The sequence below is a fragment of the Antechinus flavipes genome, chromosome 2, assembly GCF_016432865.1.
Source record: "Antechinus flavipes isolate AdamAnt ecotype Samford, QLD, Australia chromosome 2, AdamAnt_v2, whole genome shotgun sequence".
NCBI lineage: Eukaryota > Metazoa > Chordata > Mammalia > Dasyuromorphia > Dasyuridae > Antechinus > Antechinus flavipes.
In genome coordinates, this window is record NC_067399.1 from 49,761,896 (window position 1) to 49,783,482 (window position 21,587).

A 21,587-nucleotide genomic window follows, 5' to 3' on the forward strand; every position below is an offset into this window, starting at 1 on the left:
TTTTTATTTACATTTTAACATCTGGTAAAAAGGAAAAAAAAAAAAACAAAGTTCTGAGGCTGTAAATACAACTGAATATGATTTATGCAACTTACAAAAGCACTGAATCCTCCTTCCCTTCCTGTCATCCCAGCAAGGCGGAAAATGCACCATAATATGGCCACACCTACAGCTGTCATTCCCAGGGCATAAAGTGCACTAAAAAGAACAAAAAAGACAAATTATATGTTTAAAATCATTATAAATGAAACAAAGTAATAAATTTACAAATATAAACAATTCTTTGATATTCTCAAAGAGGAGTAAAATTCCTAAGATTTACAGGAAAAAAATGCCATCAACTTAATTCTTGTCCAATTCATATTGATAGTCTCTTAGATAAGGTTTTTTTTACATATAAGCAAAATTTCAAAAGACATAATACAAGGCTTTAATGCATTGTCTTAAGCAGCTTGTTCTACAAACCAAATTCTAGCTATTCACATTCCATAAATTCATCAAATCATTTAAAGTGAATCTTGAGTTCATATGAGGTACCCCAGATATTGTACAGAAATGATCCAAGACCAAGATCAAGTGTTCACTTAGAAAAGGATAATGAGCATAGCAGAAATCCCATCCATCTTTCTCACACTTGTCATAGAGCCAGAAATCCTTAAGCTTCTTAAAGAAACATGGTCAAGTTCCACAATGGGATTAAAAGACCTTAAATAGGGTAAGTAAAAAGACACAGGGAATCTCACCCCTAGGCAAATTCCCACTCTTTGATATCATGGGAGGCCAAGGATTTTTTTGTGCCATTAAGGAAAGAAAGAACTTAAGAGACTAGGATCCCAGCAATACTAAATTTGACCACATAAGGCCCTCATGTGAAGAACCACCACTAATCACTCACAGCATTTTGAAACAGGAGGTGACATAACTCCTTCCAAAGTGGTGTTTTTGTTTTTTGGGGGTTTTTTCCCCATGACTGAAGGCATTCTGCCATAATATTACTCAATAAAAAGCACTTCTGCTTGTCTGGTTCTGAAAGGTTTTCTATATTTCAAATGAGACAATCTCATTTTTATTTCTTCTGATCAAGGGAGTAAACAAAGATTATAGAAATGTCTACTTTTCAAGTTTTACATGTCAAAATAAAAGGAAAGAAAATAATTATGTGGATCCCCTCAGTTGAATCATTTATTATACACAAAAGGTGGAAAAGGTTTTTTTCCTATCAAAGTAACTCCTCAAGGATTTAGTAATTAATAGACTTGTGGTAATCACAAATGATAAATGTTAGTTACTTCATGATTCAATAAATTTTATTTTGAAAAACATACTGTTCATTTAAAGAGAAATGTAAATAACACTGCAACCAAAAAACTATGCCAAAATAACTGGGATATAAGCATATGAGGAAAAGATTTGACTAGTAATGAACCAAGAAGAGATGTTTTTCATCCCCTAATAGTCCCAACCCAAACCCCATTGGGAACTCCTTTTTTCCAACAGGGTACATTAAGAGCCTTGCCACTGGTTTGATTGCTGTATCTTAAAGATCAGCACACACATCTTTCCATCAGCCCCAAATCTAAATTCTCCCATATATGTAGTCTCCACTCATTTCGTCATCTTCCTGACACTATTCCTCAATTTTTGGACCACAAAATTATGCCTTTATTATTGGCTAACACTGGAAATTTACTCAGCACATGAGGCTTCCTAGTCTGAAATATTCTCCCAGCTTGTGGCTTTATCTCCATGGAATATCCCTCCATAAGGTCCACCTCCTTTCTCCCATCATTGAGTTCCTCTACAAGTATCCATTTTGTTAAGGGGCCCAAGGCCAGTTTTCCTTCATTTACCTTCTGACCACTTTTCTGACTTTAAATCAGGGTCCCCATATCCCCTCCCTTTTAAGCTCCTTTTTAATGTGTTTTCTTCCACTATTAGAAGTACTCCCCTCAGGTTAAGGACTGTCTTTTTGCTTGCATTTGAATCCTCAGTGTTTAACATAATGCCTGACACATGGTAAGCAACTAAGAAATATTTGCTTGCTTCCTTCCTTTTTCTTCTTCTCATTCTTCAAGAGGAAGTCCTCTTTGACTATTAATGCTTGTATTCCTAGTACTCATAACAAGCACTGAATAAATATCTAGCCATCCATACGATACAAATTCATTTTCTCCTTGTTCTTTCTTTTTGCCTGGAATATTCTTATGGTAAAATCAGAACTTCTATCCTCTCAATAGTTTGGCTTCAATAAAGGATCACTGGCTTTCAAGTTAAGTTGCGTGCATGCGTGCGTGCTTGTGTGTGTGTGAGAACACTTGATTCATTGTGTTCTATTATTAAAATGACCTCACAAGGCTCTAAATCAACATCAAATCTATTCTTTGTCTGAATTTCAAGTCAGAGAAACTGAGTTCAAATCCCAAATTTGTTACTTAGTATCAATGTGATTCTGGACAAGTCATTTGATCTCTCTAAGACTCAGCTTCCTCCATCCAAAACAAAGGAATTGGATGATATGCCCTTGCTAGCTCAAAATATATGATTTTAAAATCTCATGACTGTTTTGGCAATTGAAGTCCAAATTTTCTTAACTAAATTTACTACTTCTGAAATCATCAGGTTTCAGGATCAACAACTTCAGTCAACTGACCATCTATATAGCTCTTTTGCTGAAAACACAAAAGTCTTAATTTGCATACTTTTTATTCTTCTCTTTGTGGAAAACTCACAATTTCACAAATTTAATGAATTAAATAAATCATAAAAACTGGAAAATACTAAAATGTTTTAAGCCAAGTTATAGTTTTCCTTTCTAAATTTTAAGTATTTCTTGAATACATTAATTACTGTTCCCACAAGGAACTACACTGTTAAATAAATGTCCTTACGATCACCACTTCCAGTTAGTTTCAAATCTATTTGGGAGTTTCTTACTCTCTCATGTTATCATGACTTAGGAGAAATGAACCTGACCTACTTAGAGCAATCATAAGAAACACTGAGACCACATTCATACTTTCCAAAGAAGCCTGTCCGTTTGTAGGACACTGGAATCCGGTCTCTGCTTTCAATGTTCAGTTCATCTTCAGCAGCTCGCAGTTTCTCTTCAAATTTGTCAATATTCGCAACCTGCATCCGGTACATCAAGGTAAACCGCTGGGGACACAAAGCAGAGGAGGACAGGGATGTGAACTAGTTCCAAACCCAAGACACATGACAATAAAATAGTGGATTGTCAGAATCATATAACTCTAATGGCACTGAATAATCAAGGAACAATTTATCAATACCTTTAAGCTTGTGTGAAAACATAAATCACTTTATTTTAGTCTCAAAAGATCCAATTCTTTGAATCAACTACAGCAAAAATCCAAATGATGAAAATGCTCTATCAGACAGATATTCTCCTTCCCTCTCCCACTATCAGCGGATAAATTCTGCTGTCAGGAGAAAGGAAGACTAAAGGAAAACAAACTGATAATAAGGAAAAGCTTTTTTTAACCTCATATCCTGAACTTAATGCAAACACTGTTTAATTTCTGTATCACCCACAACTTTATATAGCAAAAATGACATCTCAAACTTGAATAAAAATATTATGTTCCATATACTCTAATTATTGGGGTAGTAAAAAGATAAATAGAAAACAATAAAAAAAAAAAAAAAAACCCTGCAATAAGAGAGACAACATTGCAAACCAAAATGAGCACTGGACTTGGAGTCAGACCTAAGTTTTCTGTCATTTGATACTGTTGTGACTGTGGGTAACCTCACCTAACTGAGCCTCCACTATCAGAAGGTTTCAAGGTTTTTTCCAGTTCTGTAATTTCCATACATGACTACGAAAAAGGAATTTCAACTTAGCCTTCAAATTCTTCAAAACAGAAATATTTCCATTCCTCTCAGATTTCTATCAATGAAGGTTCTATCGTGTTGTTTCTACAATTCTAAATTTTATTCCTTTATAATCTTTATAGAAGTTTTTTATTTGAAAATTTCATTATTTAATTATTTGTAAGCAGCTACATGTTATCTCCCTAGGAAAAATTATTTGGGGGCAGCTAGATGGCCCAGTGGATAGACTCCAGCACTGAAGTCAGGGGGACCTGAGTTCAAATCTGTCCTCAGACACTTAACACTTCCTAGCTGTGTGAGCCTGGGCAAGTCACTTAACCCCAATTGCCTCAGCAAAAACAAAAACAAAACCTAAGATATTTTGCCCCATATCACATCCAACCTTGTATTATACTTCACTCATATTATTCATCAGTCAATGAAAAATAATTTATTAAATGTTTACAAATTACCAGTAGGAAGAGCAAAAATAGTCCCTGCCCTGTGTGTGTATGTGTGTGTGTGTGTACATTACAAAAAATAAGAAAAAAATAGAATGACCTCAGAGAAAAATGCTACTAGCAAATGGAAGGGATCAGAAAAGTTCTAGCAGAACAGGTGGCACTTGAGCTCAGTCTTAAAGGAAATCAGGGATTTTAAAGATTAGAGGGTAAGCAGAAGAACCTTTCAAGAATGGTGACTAGACAGAACATGTCCAAAGAACAAGAAGTAGGTCACTGTGGCTGGATTACAGAGTGTCTGGGAAGAATATAAGAAGATTAGAAAGGTAGAAAGGGACAGGATTGTGAAATGCCAAAGAATGGTTTATTTTATTACGGAGGTGTTAGGGTGACATAGCTGGACCTATGCTATGACCTATGCAAAGTCAGTTTGGCAATAGTGCAGACAAGTAACTAAGGATGGAAAACCAAGTAGAAGGCCAGTAAAACAATCCAGAAGAAAAGAGATGAAGATCCAAAAGAGAATGGTCACTGTGTGAACAGACAGAAATGACAGTACAGCAACTAACTACCATTTATGGAATATATGAGATGAGTAAGAGAAAGGGGTAAAGAGTACCAAGATTGTGAACCCATGTGACTAGGACAGTCGTGCTACACAAGTTCAGGTGAGGGGATAGTTGGAAAACGAATTCTATTTTGGATATTCTGAATTTGACAAATCTATAAGTTATTTGATTTAAAATGGCTAATAAGGTAGTTGGTGATGCCAGAATGGTCCAGAAAAAACTGAAAATATAAATCAAAGAACTAGAGTTTAGATAAATATCTCTGGAAGTAATCTGCATAAAGATGATAACTGAACCTATGGAAGGTGATGAGATCATGAAGAAGTAAAACACATGGAGAAGAAAACAAAGAGGATTCTAGACAGACACAGTAAGCATGATGATGCAAGAATGTTCACCTACAAAATTGTTCATCTACTTTCCTCACTTTAAACAATCTATTTTCAAAACCAAGATAAGCAAATAAAAATAGGTAGGAATGGAATACAAACTACTGAGTTCCGAATGCTCTGTATATTCTCAAGTCTAAGGCACCTTAATCTAATTTCTGTGCCAACAAACTATGATGTAATCTTTCATTCATTAATTCAACACGCATTTATTGAATACCACTATGCCAAGAACTATAACTGCCTATATATGTCAATTAGATGTTCAAAAAAGAAAATGTCTCTGCAGAAGACAATAAATATACAGAACAATAAATTCAAAATGAGAAAATGTTGTAGACTGAGAAATACTAACGAAAGTGTGTGTGTGTTGCCTTTTTACAATCTTTTTTAAAAAATATTGTTTTCCCCAGGACCCACACATGCAAAAATGTTTGTAGCAGCAAGGAACTGGAAATTGAACGGACACCCATCAATGGAAGAATAGTTGAATAAGTTGGTATATGAATGTAACAGAATATTATTATTCTATAAAGAAATGATGAGCAGGCTGAGGGAGAAAAATTTGGAAAAGAGTGTTGCAAAAATGAATGTTGAAAGCTTTCTTTACATGTACTTAAAAAAATGAAACTATTGAAAATAAATTTTAAAAAAGAAAGGAAAAGAAACAATGAGCACGCTGGTTCCAGAAAAGTCTGGTTAAACTTACATGGACTGATGTGAAGTGAAGTAAGCAGAATCAAGAGAAGAATAGTAACAACAAAATTATATGTGATGATCAACTATGATAGATTTAGCTATTCTAAGCAATGCAGTGATCTAAGACAATTCCAATAGACTTGTGATGGAAAATGCCATCCACATTCAGGGAGAAAGAACTTTTATGGAAACTGAATGTGGATCAAAGCAGAGTATTTTCATCTTTTTTTTTTTTTTTGGGGGGGGGTGGGTTGTTTGGGTTTTTTCCCCTCGTGTTTTTTCCTTTTATTCTGATTTTTCTTGTACAACATGACAAATATGGAAATATGCTTAAAAGGAGTGAATATAACCTAAATCAGATTGTTTGCTGGGCAGAGCTGGGAGGTAAAAAGAAAAAGAAAATTTGGAACACAAAATCTTACAAAAATGAATGTTGAAAGCTATCTTTATATATACTTGAAAAAATAAGATATTGAGAGAAAAAAATTAGTGGTTGTTATCCATTAAAAACTTGGCTAAAAGAAATTTGCTCCAGTGTTTTACATAACTTTGGAAATGCCTTCCCAATGGAGGTGGGGGTAGAGTAGAGAGGGAGGGGAAAAAAAAAAGGGAACTCAAAGGTTTATAAACAAATATTCAAAATTGTTTTACATCCAATTGGGGGAAAATAAAATAAAAAATAAAAATTTCCTCTGCTTAAATATTTTAAAAAATTAATAAGCATTTTTTTTTTAAATTTTGAGTTCCAAAATCTATTCTTTCCTCCCTATCCTGGCCCCTCCCTGGGACACTAAGTAATTTAATATAGATTGTACATGTGCAACCATGTAAAACATATTTCCATATTAGTCATTTTGTGGAAAAAACTGAAAATCTTCCCTCCCCCCCAAAAAAAGGAAAGTTAAAAATAATGAGCTACAACTATATTCAGATGCCATCAATTTTTTTCTCTGGAGGCAAACAGCATGTTTCATCATGATTCTTTTGAGACTATCTTAGATAATCATTATATTGATAAAAGCTAAGTAATTTACAGTTGTTCTATGTACAATATTGCTGTTACCAGGTACAGGTACAATGTTCTGGTTCTGTTCACTTCACTCTTCATTAGTTCATATAAATTTTCCTAGTTTTTTTTCTGAAACCATCCAGCTCATCATTCCTTTTAGCACAATAATATTCCATAGCAATCATATATATCAACTTATTTAGTCATTCTCAATTGATGGACATCCCCCCTCAATATTCAATTCCTGACCACCATAAGTGATAACTGAATTTGAGTTCAAGGGAATCAGAGATCTCAAGAGGCAAAGATGGAAAGAAGAGCACTTTGAACATAAAGGACAAGGATAGAAATGTAAGAAAAAATGTAAGGTACAAGGAATAGCAATTATGCAGGTCAGTTAGAGATAGATCAGAAAGTGCCTGACGGGGAACAATAATCAGCTTGGAAAGGATTACTGAATCCAGATTATAAATGTCTTTAAATGTCATACAGGAATTTTTATTTTATCCTATAGTCAAGAGGGAGCCATTGGAGTTTTCTGAACACCTAAGTGACTTATTACATCTGTTCTTCAGAAATATCCATAATGCAGTAATGAGGAAGAGGGACTGGAAAGAGAAAGACTAGAGCAGTGAGTAGTCTAAGTGAAAAGTCCATGAAGGAAATATTCAATATTCGCCACATATTCCATGATTGTGGATATAATATATACATTCATACACAAATATCCATATTTAGAGCATATATGAAATTTTATGTTGTACTTTATTTATATCACATAGAAATGAGAATCCTCTTCTGGTACACTCCCCCTCCATTCCCTAATAATCCCTAGCCTTCAAGGGAGACCAAGGCTCATAGGTCTCTCTGTAGTTCTAAGCTACAGGAGAGCGAAAGCCCATCAAATGTCCATATGAAGTCAGAGGATAAATATGACACTGAGAAAAGTCACCAGGTTGTTTAAGGAGCTCCAGGTCAGAAAAATGGAGTAAATAGAACTTCCACACTGATTGATATTGGGACTAAGCAAGTTAGTGGTCACTGGATTTGCAACTTGAATGAGAAAGTCCTAGTCCTCTCCTCCCAAAAAGTAACCACTCTGCTGGGATATGAGTTATTATTATAATGTTAAAAAATACTTTATCAGGAAATCAAAACATAAGCATACAAGTCACCCATTTGTTCAATTTGGGAGAAGTACAAAAAGATCAGAAGGAAGATAATAAAGGCCCACAAGACCTGGGAACTACATGACAAAATGCTTGATTTCCACAGAATGTTATTAACAACAGTATAAGGAAAATAGTATTCTAGGATTTTTCCATCCAGAGGTCATTTAAAGTGCATACTTCCAATGTGTGTTCTTTATACAAATTCATATCATAATCTAATTTTCATAAAAACTCAGTAAACTCTGCTGGGAAAGAGGAAAAAGAGAGATTTCCCATTGCAAAGTTATTTTGGCCAATGAGAGCTTCCCAAAAGCATCCAGCAATGATTAATTTTCTACCACTACTACCCCCATTTAAGTAAGTGGATATCTTAATTACATATAATTTAAAATGGAAAATTTGAGACTGGGTCAGTTCCCAAGAATTCCCAGATGGGACCCTAAAATCACTAGTTTGATCAAAATCAGAGTCATTCATTTTCATGCATCAGAATAGCAGTGATTCTAGTGTACAAATAAGAATTATTTCATTACCATGAAAAAATATATATACCTTTAACAATCTAATGCAAGTGAAATTTTAAGAGGGAAGCATATTTTAAAAAAAGAGAGAGAGAGAGAGAGAGGCATAAATCATTTTCAAGGTACTTCAACTGATACCAGGGACAGTTCCCTAATCAATCAAGTACTTTTCCAGATCAAATTAGCTGTTTGCAAATGTCATGATTCTGGATCTTCACCTTCCATAGAAAAATTGTGATACTAATACATTATTGGTATAGTTGTGAAATGAGCCAACCTCTCTGGAGAATAATTTGGAGCTATGCCCACAGGACATATCCTTTGATTTAGCAATACCATTAGTAGGTCTGTATGCCAAAGAGATCATAAAAAAAAGAGAGAAAAGGGCCTACATGTACAAAAATATTTTGATCAGCTCTTTTTATGGTGGTAAAGAGTTGGAAATTGAAGAAATGCCCATCAATTGGGGAGTAATTGAACAAGTTGTGGTATATGAATGTAATAGATTTATTATTGTGCTATAAGAAATGATGAGGAAACAATTTTCAGAAAAATCTGGATTTATATAAACTAATGCTGAATAAAGTAAGCAGAACCAGCTTACTTGTACACAGCTACAGCAACACTGTATGGTGATCAACTATAACTTATTTAACTCTTTTCAACAATATATCAATCCAAGACAATTCCAAAAAACTCATGACTGAAAATACTATCCACATTCAAAACAAGAACTGAAGAAGTCTGAATGCAAATCAAAGAATGCTATTTTCACTTTCTTTCTTTCTTTTTTTTTTTTTGGTAGTTTTTCTTTTCTTTTCTTCTGTTTCTTATTTCACAATATGACTAATGTGGAAATATGTCTTATATAACTGCACATGATAACTGATATCAGATTGCTTGCTGTCTTAGGGAGAAGGGAGGAAGAAAATTTAGAATTCAAAATCTTATTTTAAAAAGAATGTTTAAAATTATCTTTACATGCAATTAAAAAAGTAAAATACTACTTACATTTAAAAAAAAGAATTTTGAAACATTATTGTTCTATAAAAAATGATGAACAAGCTGATTTTAGAATGGCCTGGAAAGATTTATACAAATTAATGTTGAGTGAAACAAGCAGAATCAGAATATGTCGTGCACAGTTTAACAGAAAGACTGTACAATGATCAACTATGATAGCCTTGGTTCTTCTCAGTGATTCAGTGATCCAAGGCAATCCTAATAAACTTTGGATAGAAAATGCCATCTACCTCCAGAAAGAACTATGGAAATTGAATATAAATCAACATATTCTATGTTCACTTTTTTTTTTCCCCTCTCCTACAGTTTTTCCCCTTTTGTTCTGATTTTTCTCTCTTACCATGATTTGTAAAGAAACGTGTATTTGAAAAGTTAATATACAAGCACAATCAGAAAACAAATTAATTAATTTTTTAAGAAAAAAATTCTTAAGAAAAGAATCTTCATCTTCCTGGTGCTGTGAGATTTCTTTTTTTGACTTTGGAAAATATTCCGTAACAATGCCTCTTCATTTAGTCACTATGAAGTGCAGATAAGAGATAGCTAGGCAGACAAATACTACAATCAAATAAATCATTACATATTTAATGACATGCATAACTAGCATTATGCTGGGTGCTATACCCAATGCATATTACTGCTCTATCACATTAGTAAGACCCAAAGACTGATTCTGATACTAAGATAAAAAGACATTTGTGATGAAATGGTAATACTCTAGCTTCTTGGAATAAAATGGCTTATTACTGATTTATTCCTAAATAATTCCTCTGTACCATAATTTTATCAAGGATCCAAAGCAAAGATTGCCATTTAACCAATCCCATTCAAATGTTATCACTTCCACAGAGCAAGAGTTTCCTAACCACCCAAGTCATCTCTCCTTCCTCTGATTCCTAGAGTGCTTATTATTGGCTTAATTCTTATGGACCAGAAGCTCAAAAAGCATCAACAGAATATTATGGCAGTTAAAGAAGCAAATGGAATCTTCAGCAATATCTTAGTAGGCAAAACCTTTAGAACCAGAGCAGGCAATCCAAGTCCTTTCATACACTCTCCTAGTCAGACTGTACAACTGTTATCCTATGTTCAATTGAGAGCCACGATTTAGGAAAACAATGAATAGCTACAGATGAACCAGAGAAAGGCAGCTGGAGTGGTGAAGACTCAAGTTCAGCTAAAAGAATTTAGTGTGTTCAGCACAAAAGATAAGATATAGAGACACACAACAGCTGTCTTCCACTATCTGGAAATGAAATTAGACTTTTTCCCTACTTCAAGCTCTCAGCATCTTGTGTTTGGATTAATATAAGAGACTTTTCTAACTGGCCTTTCAAGTGTTTGACCTTCCAATTCATTCTGCAAATTTCTAATTCATTTCTCTTAAATACAGAGTAAAAAGTGCGAGTTACAAGAAAATAAATATAGCCTTGATGTTGAGAAAAATGTCCTAATAATTAAAGTCCAATAGCCCAACAAACTAACTTGAGAAGTAAGTTTCTTCTCATGAGTACTTTTAGGAAGAATCTGGATGACGATTTTCTGAGTCCATTATAGTGGAAACTTTTTTTTTTCAATCAGGTTTGACCTAGATGATCCCTTTTAATTCTAAAATTCTGTGATCACATGATATATATGTGTATTGTTTTATGAATTGTTATTTAAATATCTTATATTTTTCAGAGATTACCAAGAATATACCTTTATGTAACTTCAGAAATGTTTATCTCATCTCTTTATCTAGAAAATGTAAGATACTCAAAAAAATGGAACGTATATTTTAGTCTTTATATTCTGCTATGGCATCTAATTCAATGTCATATGTACCTCAGACATTCATTATCTGTTGATATAAAACAAAAACTTTACAAATCTATAGACAAAAGCATTCAAAGATACAGAATACAATTTTAATTTTTAAAATTCAAGGTCTGCAAAGTCTGGAAATAGACCAAAATATGGTAGTATCTCTATTTTTCTCTAATGCTAAAAGAATAAGCAAAGAAAGCCGCTTGGGAAATGGGACTGATGGCGTCAATTCTGAAGAAAAGCATGCTATGAAAAGACAGTTCACAAATATTCAAATGGATCAATGATCTTACTGATCTGAATGCTTCTGCCAACAATGACTCATCAGTACTTGGAGGTGAGCCTGGGTTCTCAAGGTCTACACTAGTGAACACAAATTTTAGCAGGTTGTGTTATGATGGAAATGCTTTAACTATGATTCCTGCAACAGAACACAAATCTCTGTGTTCTGAAGACAGACCTAACTAATCATGGACAGACTCACTATCAAAAGACTGATGATGAATACTTTGGCCACAACAATTCTTAAAATCCAGTAATTCAACTAAACAAAATCCATTTTTTGAGATAATGTAAGTATTGTAGGCTTATCTAGGAAAGAGGGAATAATGTAGCAGAAGGCCCACGTTCTTCAGTGATTCATAAAGCAATGTAAATTTACAACTAGGAAAGGCCTTCAGAAGTAATCCATTACAATCATCGCATGTTACGTAGGAGGAAATAGAAACTCACAGAGGTAAATTCAGGCAAGCAATGAAAAGACCACTTGTTCTGGAGACAATGGCCTGAACTTTGATATTTAACTCTTACTCTAATCTTCAGCCAATAATCACTTAATCTCTCTAGGATTCAGTATCTTTACGAATAAAAGAGAGAGTGTAATATATGACTTATATAAGGTCACGTCTAGTTCTAAATCTATTTTCCTAATTATTTATTCTAAGAGCAAAAAAATGGGAATTAGGAAAGTAATATGTAAACCCAGTCTAATATATTTTAGAGTATTCAAACTTAAGCCCAAGTAGAAACTGGAAAAGGAAGAAACAAGGGGAGATTACTCACCTCCATACCTGAACAGAAGTGGCTATCTTCATCATATGTATGTTGGAAGCTTTACTCTATCTGATATTGATACCATGTGTTTGGCAATGATACAGTAAGGATAAATGTGAGCTATTACTAGTTTTTATCTTATGGTTTAGATATCTTCAGGTGTCTCTCTTGTTCTCTAAAGCTAAGCTATTTAAAGCTAAGCTAAGTCACACTTCTGGCTCCTACAGTTCCACCATCTCCTGTATGTTCAGCTCATCTCTCCACTAATTCTTTCTTTTAGTCACATGTACACATAGACCTCCCATATATCATTCTCTATCTTAATTCTCTTTCCACAGATTAAGTTACTTTATCTCCACTCTTCTCCCTTTATATATTCATATCTAACACACAGTAGATATTTAGTAAATATTTATTCCTAAGGCTCCAATGCTCATTGCTATGTTGAAAATTCTTTAATTTAAATTGAATATTGGAGTATAGGAGCAGGCAGTGAGAAAAGGAAGTCAAAAATAAAATCTAGGTTGAAAGTTTGTTTGACTGGAAGGATGGTGGTAATGTCCGTAATAATGGGAGTAATGGGAGGTCAGGTAGAGGGGAGGGTTGGGGGCAGGAAGAGGAAAAGAAAAGGAAGTTAAAAGAGTTTATTTTTGGATTGGGACATGGCAATGGGACATCCAGTTTAAGATTTTCAACTCAAGGATAACTCCCATCACATTAAGTCTTTCTCTGTCTGTTAAAAGTTAAAAGGGATTTGATTTCATTCTTTGTGATATTATTTGATGCTTGCTTATACTGATACCTACAATTATTTTTCTGAGGGAAACGTTAATAATATAAGAACAGGATCCTCTGTATAACCAACTGTGTAAAAATAATATAATTGAACAAAGTTATCTCTGACTAAATCTATAAACATATATTAAAGAAAATTATCTATCTGTTAAAAAAAATTCCCTGATTTATATACGCAAATGAATTTGTTTTGCGTTTCTGTCTACATAAAACATTCCCATGTGGAAGTCTTATCATCTCAACCTAAAAGTATCTCATAATTAACTCATCCCCTCTAAGGAGAGTTCCTTACCCCTGACAATGGCATCAACATGCATCTAGTCACTCAAGCTTGGTTATCTTTAACTCATCCTTTACCACCAATAGTTAAAGAATTACCAAGACTTGCTCATTTAAGTTATGAAACATCTCTTATTTACCTTTTCATCTATCTTTACATAGCTCCCTACTTCAAGCTCTCAGCATCTTATATTTGGATTAATATAAGAGACTTCTAACTGGCCTTTCAAGTGTTTGACCTTCCAATTCATTCTGCAAATTTCTAATTCATTTCTCTTAAATACTGTTTTCATCACATCACTTTCCTGTTCCAAAACCTTTCTTGACTCCTCTGACATTGACGTTGACATAAGAAATCTAAACTTCTTGGCTTGACCTTCAAAGTCTTGAAAAAGCTCGGTTTAGTCTACCTATCCAGTCTCATTACTTATTCCTTGCCAAAGGCACTCTCCATGGATTCAAACTAGATTCCTCTCTATTCTAACTAATCTACCTTCATGGCTTTCATCCTTCAAAGCCCAAATCAAGGTCTTTCTCCTTAAGGAAGACGTCTTTGAAAATTAAATTTCTCAATGATTTCCTACAGCATTCCAGTTCTGCATAATATGAACTAGATCTATGTGTCAGCTAATCTTATTTTTTTTTCTTTGATTTTAGGGTCCTGGAGAATCATACCCTCCCTATCCCTTATATCCTAGCTCACAGCAGCACAATATTGAACATCTGCCTGGGAAATGAGTATGGAAAATCACTATGACTCTACCAATATAGACCTGTAACTCCTCAATAATTTATAATCTTACTTTAGCCCAAGGTCCTAAGATGCTAAATGACTTGTCTAAAATCACAAAGCTAACAGTACATGTCCAAAACAGCATTTTTTTTTATTTTTTATTTTATAACAACTTTTTATTGACAGAATCCATGCCAGGGTAATTTTTTTTTTACAACATTATCCCTTGCACTTGTTTCTGTTCCGATTTTTCCCCTCTCTCCCTCCACCCCTCTCCCCTAGATGGCAAGCAGTCCTATACATGTTAAATATGTTGCAGTATATCCTAGATACAATATATGTTTGCAGAACCAAACAGTTCTCTTGTTGCACAGGGAGAATTGTATTCAGAAGGTAAAAATAACCCGGGAAGAAAAACAAAAATGCAAATAGTTCACATTCATTTCCCAGTGTTCTTTCTTTGGATGTAGCTGCTTCTGTCCATCATTTATCAACTGAAACTGAGATAGGTCTCTTTGTCAAAGAAATCCACTTCCATCAGAATACATCCTCATACAATATCATTGTCGAAGTGTATAATGATCTCCTGGTTCTGCTCATTTCACTTAGCATCAGTTCATGTAAGTCTCTCCAAGCCTCTCTGTATTCATCCTGCTGGTCATTTCTTACAGAACAATAATATTCCATAACATTCATATACCACAATTTACCCAGCCATTCTCCAATTGATGGGCATCCATTCATTTTCCAAAAACAGCATATTTTAAACCTTACATCAAGTTTCCCTAATTCTCTAACTGAAGACATAATAGGCACTAACTACTTCTTACAGTTAAAATTACTTTAAAGTACAATCAGACCTCTTTTAAGGAAACTCCCACATTACATTTTATAAAACCAACAAATTAGAGCAGTGATCTAAAAAACAAAATAATGCACCTCAAGATTTCTTTCCCTTAGGCCACAAAAAAATTATACAATAAAACAAAGATCAGAGTCACACTAAAATCCTAAACAAAGTAAGATTTACCTATAATTCATTTATAAGTTGGTGGATTTACTTACAGGTCGGCCAAATACAACAGCTCCTGGGTGCAGATAGATTTCCACTACATCGCTCTCTGGCACCACCTGGACCCGTTGCACTTCCCCCTTTGCCAGCATCTCATTCACAAAGTCGCTCCAGGAAATGCTAGCCACACTAATGTTTAGAGAGTTCAGCAGGCTCATGATAACAGCAATGACAAATAAGGTCCGTAATCGTTCACGATACATCTGATCTTCCCGTTCTTTCCGTTTCTTTTCCTCTTAATAAATGGGAAAATCAATGGAAAAGATTTAAAATAAATAGATAAGGAACAAAAGATAAAATCATATTAATATTTAAAGAGAAGGTAATTAAAATAACATTTTATATATTCTCTTCTTTAAAAAATTCATTTCAAGAAAGAAAGCATATATTATATGTGGGGTTTTTTTTTGGGGGGAAAGGGAACAATTTCCTAATCAGTTTTACTGAGGCAAATGCCAATCATATGACTTGTTCATCCTAGTATCTAAGAACATATCAGACAATCTATAGGAGAATCCCTGTCCACTGCTTCAAAACTGCCTTCAATAATCAGACAGCTGTGATACAGTGATATAGTGTCAAGAATACTAGACTTGGGGTCAGAAGTTCTGGTTTCAGATGCCAAATCTGCTATTTATTAATGGAGTGCATGACCTTGGGGGAGGCAATTTATTTTTCTGGGCTTTATTTTCCTCATCTGTAAAATGAGAGGATTAAACTAGAAAACTCCTCAATTATGAGCCCATAAATTATGGTAAATCATTCCTTTCATTAATCATTAATGCCAATGACATTCTCAGAATTATGCTAAGTGCCATGAGGAACACAAAAGCATTTAAGACAGAATCACAGAATAAGAGTTATGAAGATTCTGTAAATAATCTATATTAATAAGTATTTATTAAAAAGCTTACAATGTTATGAGACACATGTTAAGTAAGCCTTAGAGGTACAAAGAAAGAACAAAAATAGTTCTTGCCCTCAAGGAACTTGCATTCTAATGGAGAATCAATCTGTACATAAATAGACTATACAAGATATTTACAGAGTAAATAAAAAGATGATCTTAAAGGGAAGGTTCTAGTGATTTAGGAAGACCCAGAGAAGTTTCAAGCATAGGTGGCATTTGACCTTGAGTGTTGAAGTAAGCTGGAGATTCTAAGAAGAAAAGATAAGAAGGGAGAGTATTCTAAGCAAGGGAGACAGCCAGTGTAATGGCCCTAGAAATAGGAGGTGGAGTGCCAGTCAGTGCAAGGAACACCAAGAGGCCAGTTTGGCTGGACTACAGAGTGCATGAAGGACAGTCATGTGTTAGAAGACTAGAAAGAGGCCCGATTGCAGAGAACTTTAAATACCAAAGAGAGGTTTTGTATTTATTCCTAAAGCCATTAGGGAATGACTGAAATTTTGGGAAGGACAGAGAAAGAGGGGATAGCATAATGGAGAGAAGAGTGACATGTCCAGATTCAGGAAAATAACTTTGGCAGCTATTAGGAGAATGAACTGGAAAGGAGAGAGACCGGAGGCAGGAAAATGCATTAAATTAGGAGCTCCTTTTTGTATTAGCATAGTGTCTGGCAGATAGTAGGCACTTAATAAATGTTAACGAACTGACACAACAAGAAACTACATCACCAGAAGAGAGGTGACAAAAGCCTAAATTAAGGTGGTGCCTGTGAGGAGAGAAGATGTGAGAAATGCTGTGGAAGCAAAAATGACAAAATCTGGCACCTAAATGGGACAAAGACTCAAAGATGAGAAGATTATAAATACAGGAGGCAGAAGATAGCAATACCCTGGACAGTAATATTAAAGTTGGCAGAGAGAAAGTTTTAGGGGTAAAGATTAGTCTGTTGGATATACACAGAATCTGAGATACCCATGAGGCAATAAGTGCTTACTAAGTGAACAGTATTGGGCTGAGTGTTGGGGATACAAATATAAACACGGCAGTCCTTGATCTCGGGGGTTCACATTCTAGAAGACGATAATACATAGAGGTTTCAAAGGCAAGTTGGATTGAAAGGCCCCCTGATTTCTAGAATACAGTGGCAAAGCGGAGAATTCTGAATCTCCCGTAATGTAATTTCCATTAATAAAAACTTATTTGTTTCTGATGTCAAGCTATTTGACGTAAGGATTTTGGAGAGAAGCATATTGTTTTCCAGATCTTAGTAACTAAGGTTACTAAGTAGCTCAGTACATAGGGGCTGCAATATCACTAGAGGAAGCTGACAGATTCTATCTCCCCAAAAGTTTACTTGAATCTTGGCAAGGAGGAACAGGCTGAAAGCAAGGCCAATGAATTGAGGGGGTGCTGCTGTTCCCAGGACTCTTGACTTAGCTACCAATGAGCTACAGTGGGTCAGTGGTTGGTAGAGATAGCAGGCAACTGCTTCACAAAAATTGGTTCCTTCAATGATAGTAGCTGCAAGAGGCAATTTGGAACCAAACCAAGTATAAAGTGAATAGGGGTGGGCTACACTGATATCTCCAGGATTTGGGGGCTCAAAATCCTAAGCTACTTCTCTGTCTCCACCAGAGTATGAAGGGAGTAATGGCCTAGATAGTGGAGGCCATCTGGCACCGCTGCCTCTTGTCTCGTGGCAGAGTACCACTTTCTAGCTACGCTGGCTTGCTTGTCCCATCAGGGGCAGCTGATCAGTTATGGGATAGAGAGGCTCCATCTACACAAGGGCTGCTCTTTGAATCAGGGACTGTGGGTTGGAGGCTTTCAGATGATCACCGCTCCACAGAGTCTGATGAGATCCCAAATGAGAGAATGAAGAAAGAAAAGAGAGCTCTGCAATACACTCTCAGTTCATGAATATAACACACTGAGATAGAGTAAAGGAATTTGAAGATAGAGAAGTGCACTGAAAGCAGAGTCACGAGAAACAAAAGGAGAAGTTATGCAAGGGAAGGTGGTCAATAGTGGCAAATGCTGCTGGCCAGCTGATCTGGCAATTAAAGATAATTTTGGAGAAACCAATTTCAATTGCTTGTTGAGATTCAGAGTCAGAATGCAGAAAGTTCACAGTACAACTTTTTAAACTTTTTCCACTTGTGACCCATTTTCACCTAAGAAATTTTTACATGACCCCAGGAATATAGGCACATAAAGTATGACTACAAATCAAAAAATCATGGATAATAAGTCATCATTTTGCAAGCCCTCACATTCAGTTATGGAATCCCATATGGGCCCAAGACCAGTTTAAGAAGCTTTGATTTAGAGCAGTGGTATGAAACAAAGAAATAATATCCCTGTTGAACAATACTAACTTGGAAAGCCACAAATTAACATTAACCATATTGTATTTTATTTTTACATATTTTGTTAAACATTTTCAATTGCATTTCAACTAGCTTCCTGCAATCTCTCTGGGCATGAGATCTCCATGTTGACAGCTACGGTTTAGAGGAAAGTGCCAGAAGAGAAAGTGGAGTACTTAACAAATTTAATTGGGAATCTAGGGGACGTACTAAGTACAGATGACTTTCAAAGAGAGAAGAGAAGAGATAGAACAATAAATAACAAGGATACAAGGCTCTGCTAAAAGATTTTTAGGGATAGGGTAAATACTAAAGTTTGCAGACAGCATGGGAAAAACTATTAGGAGTAGAATATGCTGTTAGGGGCAATTCAAGAGAAGAGAATGGGATCAAGGATTCATGCAGTGGGGTTGGTCATGACAAAAAGAGTCATTTTGATCAAAAAAAGAAGACTGCGGGATGATTTCAGATGATTCAAGAGTTACAAAAGTAAAAGAAGAAGCTAGAGACAAATGGCCTCAATTTTTTCAGTTAAGTATAAAGTAGCTAATGACTAGATGGGAAAAGGGATGTTATAGAAGGCCTACAGAGAGAAGAGGGAATAGCTTTGGTGGTGAGGGGGATAAAGTATATATTAAAGAGTAAAAGATTAGATAACATAGTAACAAACCCAGTCAGAATAGTTTAGTGTCTTCTTCCAGCCCTATATAGCAGAACTTAGGTAGGCTCAAAGGAGGTAGATTATGAAAATAATCCAGGATTGGAGGCTGACAAGGCAGGAGCAGCTAGAGGAATAGAGTTTAATTTAATCACTGGGAAGGGGGCTTATGTAACTCAAAAAAGAGATGAAGACTTGGGAAAGGACCACAGGGAACTGAGAATCTAGTTCAGAAATCTTTCCATACATGAAACAATTAGTAAACAGAATGAAATAGCATGTAACTAAGCACCAATATTCTAAATGCTACACAAGTTTAGAGAACTCTAATCTCATTTACTAGTCTCTAAACTTAAGTCTAAACTTAAGCTTCCTCTAGCTCATAATGATCTGTTAAGGGACAGGTCACTTCTCTGAGAGCCTCCACAGCTGTGGATCATAGCATCTGAAGGAGTTGCGGGGCAGCCTTTGCTGACACAGGTGTTGTGGACTAGGAATGAGATGAACTGCAGGCAGAGGGAAGAGGAAAGAGGTCAGACAACGCACCGGCTTCTCAGTCAGAGAGGTCAGAGAACAGCAACTGCCTCTCAGTCTCCTTTTTTCATCCTTTCACAGGAGGAGATCCATTCTGTCAGGTGGCTCCTGTATATTCCAACAGCTCTCCCGTGTATTCCAACAATGATCTCTACAAATGATAACTCATGACTGAAAAGATGAGAGCTAATTTAACATGGACAGGAAAAAACAGAGAAGGGACATGTTAGCTTCAAGTATTCAAGAATCATCACACAGAAGAGGAACTAAACTAGTTCTGCTTGGCCTTCAAGATTGCAACAAAGAATAAAGGTAAAAGTTATAGACAGTCAACTTAGGCTTCATGCAAAGAATAACTGGGATGGCACAGTGGATCCCTGGCCTGGAATCAGGAAGACTCATTATTAGCTGTATGACTCTGGACAAGTCACTTAACCTGTTTGCCTCAGTTTCCTCATTTGTAAAATGAAGAAGGCAATGGCAAACAGTTCCAGTATCTTTGCCAAGAAAACCCCAAATGGGGTCACAGAGAGTTGGACATGACTTAAAACAACAGAACAACAAAAATGGACAACATTCCTAAATGGAAAAGATTCCTAAAGAGTTATACCAAAGTGAAAGACTACATCAATAAATAATAGAAAAATTCCTTGTTATATGGAATGACTCTTTGGAAAATCTTTTTTGCTCTGGGAGCAAGAGAGATAAAGAGGAGAATTTGGGTGACATAAGAATAAATCAATTTTAAAAATTTTAAGTAATGGGTTCCACATTCTTATATATTTACTTGAGTCATACTAGAGATTCCTACACATTCAAAAATATGAAGCAACTCTGAGATTTTTGAAATTCTAAAAGAAGAGATGAGTGTGGATTAGAAATTATTTCAGGAGATTTAACAGACTAGAATGGATCGAACCAGGTCTCAAAGAAAGGCAGGATTTGCACAGGTGTAGAAGAGAGGATGAAGTGCCAGAGATCTGGTAGGTATGATCCATGACAGGAACAACTCCATAGACTATGCATGAATACAGCACTCATCAGCATCAAATTCTAGGAAGATGAGGTCAGATCTAGATGGAGAATAAGATCTGGGAGAGGGACAAAGCAGGTACATAAATGACTAAGTTAAAATATGACACACTAAAAAGATTAACAAGAATGCTAGGAGCTATCTAAAGAAAACTGAATAAGAAAAGGCTTCACAGAGCAAGCAGTGTCTTTCTGAAGGAAGGGAAAGCCAATAAAGTGAACAAAGAGGAAGGTAACATGGTGACTAACAAGAAAAAAAACTATGTGATCCCTAGAGTGAGGCTAGAGGCAATATATTCTCACAAAGGGGAAAAAGAGCCTGCTGCAGAACTGGGAAATGGTTTCAAGATCATGAATTTGACTGAGTTCTAAGGATCACATCCAGGAACCTTACCTAAGATTTAGAAGGAACAAACCCCACTTCTCTTCATAGCCTAAGGCTTTCTAACACCAGCAATTCAAGATACTCCTTGTCTTTCTTCCCTTTCTTTATTCATATCTCCTTGTGTTTCTCTGTACATACTAAATTACACTCATACAGAGGAGTAGGCACATACAGCTTCCCCACACAGAAGTAGGCCAGCAGACAAAAAGAAATCCAAGACAGGGAGGATGCTTCCAACCTGATGAACTGTACCTGAAAGCCACAGGCAGGGGACAGGCAAAGAG

The 21,587-nt window shown here is 35.4% G+C and overlaps 1 protein-coding gene across 2 annotated transcripts in view; it reads right to left on the minus strand.

The window, feature by feature from the left end:
* Positions 1-21,587, minus strand: part of SPG7 (SPG7 matrix AAA peptidase subunit, paraplegin) — an 88,687-nt gene that overhangs the window by 38,920 nt on the left and 28,180 nt on the right. For both annotated transcript variants that reach the window (XR_007950262.1, XM_051974764.1), the window contains exons 4-6: positions 15,412-15,653; positions 3,017-3,156; positions 96-198 (exon numbers count right to left, since the gene is read on the minus strand). Coding sequence is in view for 1 of the 2 variants with exons in the window: in XM_051974764.1 (XP_051830724.1) it covers positions 96-198; positions 3,017-3,156; positions 15,412-15,653 (485 nt within the window). In the remaining variant the exon portion in view is untranslated. The remainder of the gene's footprint in view (positions 1-95; positions 199-3,016; positions 3,157-15,411; positions 15,654-21,587) is intronic.